The sequence below is a fragment of the Antrostomus carolinensis genome, unplaced genomic scaffold (genome assembly GCF_000700745.2).
Source record: "Antrostomus carolinensis isolate BGI_N321 unplaced genomic scaffold, ASM70074v2 scaffold1658, whole genome shotgun sequence".
Classification (NCBI taxonomy): domain Eukaryota; kingdom Metazoa; phylum Chordata; class Aves; order Caprimulgiformes; family Caprimulgidae; genus Antrostomus; species Antrostomus carolinensis.
Genome location: NW_010334783.1, coordinates 870 through 7739, shown reverse-complemented (window position 1 = coordinate 7739; position 6870 = coordinate 870). Strand labels below are relative to the sequence as shown.

Sequence of the window (6870 nt, the reverse complement as noted above, 5' to 3'; positions counted from 1 at the left end):
ACAATGTGTAATACTTCCCTGTAATACTTTTTCTATTCTAGCCACGAGGAAAATGTCAGTATGAGGACAAGTGACTGAGAATATTCCCTAGAAATAAAACAAGAGATAAAATACAAAAGGAAAATGCACACATATTTTACATCACATAATAGAAAACCATCTGAAGCATGTAGGAAAACTCTCTACTTGTATCCAAAATCCCAATTCTTTAGGTTACTCATTCTTACCTGCTTTGCATATTGTAACACAGTTTCATGAACGTCTTGAATTTTGTGTAAGCTATCACCACTGCCATTCATAATTTGTTGAGATGCACTGGAAAGCATGTTCCTTACTGAGGCGTGGTTCAAATCAACATGGAAATCTGCTGAAATCTTCCGGTTGTCTTTAATATCAAATAGTGATAACGTGACAAAGAAAGGCTCTACCTAGATATTTTTCAAAAAGAATCAAGTGTCATTGCTGGCATCTATATTACTGTGAAAATAGGTATGAAAGGAACACAAATAACATTTTTACAGTTACACACAGCCATCACTCTAGATATTACTGACAAGGTGTAAAAGGAAAATTCCACTTTCGACAACACAACAAAAAGATTAGTAGCAAAGTTACTTTTTGTAGGATTTAGGCTCTCATTTTGATTTAAAGGAGTAGAAAAAACCACCACAATATATGTTAAATCACAGCAAGGAATTCCTGCCATTAAGAACAGTGCCAACAAAATATTAAGACGTTCATTACAATACTAACAGAAAAAAATTAAATGAATTATTTACATTCGTTGTTGGTCCTTCTTCGTTTTCTGCAACACAGCTTTGCAAATTAAAAGATAAATCATTACACTTCACAAGAATTTTTTTTCCAAATTTCTCTTCAAATGGCTTCACTTCTGGTTCAATACCAGAAAAGTCAAATTTCTTTAAAAAGAGAAAAGAAAAATTAAGGCAGGTTGTTTTTCATCTCAAAAAGATCAACATAAAAGAAAGTAACATGCTTCCTTGTAAAGAAGTGTAACCTGTGCATCTGGATCCAAGGCAAAAAGTTTAACTCTGCTTTCACTTTTCAACTTGATTTCTGCTTCCCTGGTACTCTGTTCAAAAGAAGAAAAAAAGTCTTAGTATCACCCTATTAAATGAAAATAGTTTTCAATTTCATTCGTTTTTCTGTGATGTTTAAACTTGTACATGTTTTTAATCCATGCACTCTTCTCCCCTTAACTGAGCTTTGCAAATCCTTAGTTTAAATTGCTCCATCACATCTGAGTAAAAAGTGAGACAAAGCTCATCTCCTCTAGGGACTATTCCAGGCCTCAAAACACAAAAATGTACATCAGCAACACATAACCTTCCAAGCTCATGGGAAGCATACTCTAGTGTAGCTCATATAGCACTTCGCCTCCTTAAACAATAAATAACTTTCTCAACACTATTTTAATAAAAAAGAAAAAGAGTACGAACACAGGCTAAAGGTCAGAGCTATCCTGAGACAATAACATTGCTCAGGAAACAACAGGTTACCTAAATTAAGAAACACCATGACAGCTCTTTTTCTTGGGTTTGGTTGGGGTTTTTTTGTTTGGTTGGTTTTGGTTTTGTTTTGTTATTTCCTTGAGCTCTACTGCCAAAGAAGCGGTTTTCCTGTGGGCAGATGGAAAAAAACTCAATAGCTGGCAAAAGATAAAACCTCCAGACTTAAAAGTTACTTTGCACAGCTAGGATCCTGCCTAGGATTTGTGGATACATACCTATTAACAGTAAAACAAAAGTGGAGTGGAACAAAATAGAACGTGTAAACTGATGGTATACATAGGTTACTTTATTTTTTTTAAAAAAAGGTATTATTTAAAGGGTATTCTATGATTTTTGAAGTCACAGGACATGACAAATAGACATGCAGCCACCAAAATTACCCACGTAGCAGAGTTGCCATTCCAAAATAGGTGCTGGCTAAACAGGGATACAAAGCATTACATTACAGACTGGTGCCTATTTTTGGATCAGTCTGTACTGGTTAAAGTAAGTTACCAACCCAAAATGCTCATCACTGACCATCAGCTGGAAGTGATCTCCTGTCTACACCTGTTTTGCTGGACATTGAAGAAACTCCTACTATGTCTCAAGAAAACAAACAAACAAACAAAACAAACAAAATAACCCCCACAAAACCACCAGCTCTAAGAGCTCAAAACCTTATTTTAGGTTGATAATAACAAAAAGGAATTAAAGGATATATTACAGAAAAGGAACTTCTGAACTGTGATTTTAAGTATAGATGCTCTAATTGTTTTCACTTACTTTACTTTGTTACCTTTAACATACACAGGAGAAAAGACAGAGTTGCTGTGAATGACACGACCCAGACACAAAAGATATCAGCAGAGTATTGGCAGATTTTGCTTGTTCTACAGCCAGTATGACTGAGAAATACAGGACTAAACTGCGAAGAAGTTTAAAGTTGGCAAGAAGGTTGCATGTACGTTTTGGAAAGGGAATTGTCAGTGGCAAGAACCAAAAAGGAACATGACCTAGTCATAGGAGGAAGCCAGAAACTGCTTCACTTAAAGCATCTTGAACAGTTTTAGATTCTTTGGTGTTTTATGCACTAAAGACAAGATAAAAAATATGCATTTTTGACTAACAGATTAAGGAGGAGTTGGTCAGAAGTCAGGAACTGAAAATGCACATAGTCATTGACCCTGTCTACAGCACAGCAGTGACTCTGTAATTTCATTTCCTCATCTGTAAAAGAGCAACAATGCTTTCCTACTTCAAGGAACAGTGGGACCAGAAATGGTTGAATTCTTGGACACACTGATTGTGACAGTCACATAGTTATTTAAAAAAGAGGTCTAATTTGTTTTCTTTGAAGATTAAAAGAAAAAAACCAAAACAACAAAACCAAAACCAACCCAAAAACTTACATTCACTCTTGATACTTGAGTTACAGGTAAAAGGAACAAGTAGGCAGGACAGACAAACAGACGGAGATATACACATGCACATCTCTGCACTGGAGCGCACAATCCCATCTTAGTTTATGTTACAAACTAACAGCTGCTGATAGAAAAATGAAGGCTTGAATATGTGCTCACAAAGGTCAGACACCTCCTAGGAAGACTGTTTTTTTCCCCCTATAGCCAGCTGTTCTACAATCACCCCTGAAGGAATTTCTCCTTCCTCATAAGGATATGAGGTCAGCTATTGTGAAAATCTTCTCCTAAAACCAATAAAAATAATAGAGCATCTATAAACTCTTCTAAAAGAAGGCTCAATGCTCTGTAAGTCTTCCACTGGGGGAAAAAAAACAACAAACCCAAACAACAGCTGAAAAGACAATGCAAGAAAGAACAGAGGACAAAAAAAAAATCCTCAAAACAAACAGCATTTATATAAAGCACTCAAGTTAAGGCACAAACAGTGTACTAATGCAAATGGGTAGATTTTCTCCTGTACTTCTCCTCAGGGAAAAAGGGCTAGAAAAATACATCAGCACAAATTATTTTGAAAGGTAGTGTTTATTAAAGATGAACTAGAATGGAGAAGCCAAAAAATTTACTTTGAAGGAAACAGAAATTTAAATGGGTTATAACTATGGAATAAAAAAGTCAGTGTTTAAAGATCTGAGAAAAATAACATGCTGGAAAAATACCTACATTAAAGAGCTGCGTGCTTCCAATCAGAAGGTTACAGAAAGAGGAAGCAGCATCTGTAGTACTACAACTACATGCAGGTGCTAAGGCCCTGAATAAAAGTCTCCTCTGGAAGTCATCTGGAACCTAAGCATTCCAATAACTCTGACTATAAAGAAAGAAAAATCTTCCATACAATGAAAGCATCTAATTTTATGCTTGTTTCTGAAATAAGTTATCATAGCCTCATCTAAGTATGCCATTTGATGCTTACAGCTCTTCCAAGGAAAACCTGATTGTATGCACCACAATCCCAATTAATTTCCAAGTACAGCCATAGCTGGAGTGAGATTATCAAGTAATAGCTTTTTGTTTGTGTACATGTGCTAAGTTGATTACAAAGCAATAACAGAATTAAGTCAGTCAACCAGTTTGGGTGCTAAAAGCCTGTTAATGTATTCTGACTGTATCTTTTGATATGTTAGCTATTGTAATAGACAGAATTTGCTTTACTGCTTGTTCTCACTTTATAAGCTCCACTCCCTTCAGGAGTAGTGACTTAGGTGAGACAGATCCTTAGAAAAGAAGGGGTGAGCATTCCAGAGCATGGTCAAGCAGAAAAGTTTCAAGACTGCAGGTTGTGCCACAGAGAAGAAAGAGTAAGGAAGTCACAGGAAGGAGTTTGGATTCTGCAACTTCAGTAGAAAAGGGTCACCAGCTCCAGTCCTTAGGTGACTTAACAAAAATTTCTCCCTTAGAGAACTCGCAAAACTTATTGCAATACACAAGTCACTGATGTAACTGAAATACAGTCTGCAAATGTGCTGAGGAAGAGTTATGATTATTTTCTATTTATTTCTATTTTATTTTACTCTTATTTCTATTTCTACCACACCTCTGTAAGAACAAGATTGAAAAGCAAGAACTATGGCAATACAGGAAGTATTTGTGAACTGGCCAGCACATTACAAACACAAGCATCTTAAAATAAATTCACATAATCACTGCTGTTAAGCTCCTCTGGACTTCCAACTATAAAAATAAAACTTGACTTTAGAAAACTACCTTTCTATAGAAATACTGCACTTATCTGCATGCAATAAACCAATACAAAAGATGCAAAATACAATAAAGTAATAAACCATGCTGCTTTTAAACAGCATGTCAAGATTTATATAAGCAACTTGAAAACAATAGCTAGTTTGCTTCCAAAAGCAGACAATGAAGAAGCTCAATAACCACACCTATTCACAAAAGGGCTTCTAAGCTTTCAAAGCACCACAAACTGATGGGAAGCTAGGAGCCAATACCTTACCTTTACTGAAAGTTCATGTGGCTAACTCTTATGTTTAGTACTTTATATCCTTGGCATTTACAATATACATTACCTTGGCAATTTCAGGATAGTAGTTATCAAAACTACTTGATGAGCTTTCCATTTTGCTTTGTTCATCATCTGAAATCATAAAACCACATTTAAAAACAATTAAAACAAACAGAAAACCAAACTACTCACAAAACTCCATAGCAAAAATATTTCTTCTTTCTTTTTAAGTCCTACCCCCTCAAAAATTACAATTGTTAACATAAACAGGTTGTGGACAACTCCATCATTTTATTTTGATACAATGACTTCTTGGAGGATGTAACCAGTTACATAAATTGGTAAAGTAGCAGTTATTTCTAATCTTACCTGGGAAATATTAATATTAATATTAATATTAATTTTGATATCTGCATGAGAAAAGGGGATACTCAATGCACAAATTTACATTATTCTTTCCAGTATGCATTGTAAATTGATTTTAAAACAAGTTCCCTCTGTTCATTAGGTTCACAGCTCTACTGTCTAACAGTTAACTGGATTTACAAAGCAACCATTCAGTTAACTGTAAGCATCTTGCAGTTCTAAGGTCAGTTGGGAACCACTGACTAAAATGTCTTTCATAATGCTACAGGCTCCTCTTTTTCCTATTTGCTTTTGTTGCAAACATCATGTTAAATTCCGGCAATCTTCACCGAAGATTAGGATATCTAATTTTAAACTCTAATGATCCCTTTTTGGTGTATTGTGCTATTCATAAGCAGAATGACCTTCTATAAACTCTTTCAGGTTCTTCTGGATATGCATACGCTTGGTTTCATACCAGTTGCCCTCTCCATACGCTCTCAAGAAGAAAAATGCATGAGAGGACATCTAGACTATCCTTTGGTTACCAAACTATTGACTATACCTACATCACATTCCTTACAGATATTTGCCTTGCCTATTCTTAAAGGGCTCTAATAGAAAAGATTGTACACCCAAGCAATCTATTTCAGTACTTCAGGTAAATATTTGTGGTCAACAGAGTTACATTTAAATTTTAAGTCCCTCGTTGCAGCCACAAATTCTTATCCTTCTACCTACCTCTACCTTCTACCTGACTGCAGAACAGATTATTCCATTTTCAGCAGCATTTTATGTATTTCAAAACAAGCCCCTCTTAAGTTTCCTCTTTTCCTTCAACTGCCTCGGTCCTGATTTTTCATTATAGGTTCTATTTTTTCTATCTAGACATCTGATCAGTCTCATTATTCTCTTCTGGACTTAACTCAACGGGAATCAATACAGAACAGTGCTACTTTAATGCCAAAGCTCAAAACCCTCATCAGTTCAGACAGACAGTGAAAAGACCTATAATTTTTATGACCAAAGAAAACAAAAATATTAGCTACAATAAAGCCTCTTTCCAAACACATGTACGTAGACACTGTCACATAACTGTATTAGCATCGCTAGAAACCTTGCTTACCTTCATGGGATTCTCCATTTCTTTTTTCTTGCATTGCGGCCTCAAAGTTAAGCTGAAGGATTTTGTTCAGTGTGTTTATCCATTCTTCCATTTCAATTTCACTATCTGCAGCTAAAAGATAACTACTCTTGTCTTGCATCTTGAGCTCAAACGCAAAACGTCTGACTTTATTGTTCTATAAGAAAATAAAAGAGCTTTATAATAACTTTACATACTGTCTACTCACAATCAATGGAAGTTATATGTATTTCAGACCTTTCAACAAAAACATATAGTTTGATATTTTGAACAACTGTATTATAATTATATTTTTCCTCTTTGACATTCAACCTTTTGAAGTTATTTGTACTGCCACAACAATTGGAAGTATGAAAGATAACAGCCCATTTTTCAGTTTTCCATCATCATACTGCTTGTAATAATTTTTAAAGAACAAAAAACCCA

The 6870-nt window shown here is 35.1% G+C and overlaps 1 protein-coding gene across 1 annotated transcript in view; it reads right to left on the bottom strand.

Moving 5' to 3' along the window:
• The window catches only part of DOCK9 (dedicator of cytokinesis 9), a gene marked incomplete at its 5' end in the record, with an annotated part of 71184 nt that extends 64583 nt beyond the window's left edge, over positions 1–6601 (bottom strand). The window contains 6 exons of the mRNA XM_010174283.1: positions 1–87; positions 228–428; positions 780–920; positions 1019–1093; positions 5020–5087; positions 6427–6601. The exon at positions 1–87 is cut by the window's left edge and continues 45 nt beyond it. Coding sequence (XP_010172585.1) covers positions 1–87; positions 228–428; positions 780–920; positions 1019–1093; positions 5020–5087; positions 6427–6601 — 747 coding nt within the window. The remainder of the gene's footprint in view (positions 88–227; positions 429–779; positions 921–1018; positions 1094–5019; positions 5088–6426) is intronic.
• Between the last annotated feature and the right edge of the window lie 269 nt (positions 6602–6870).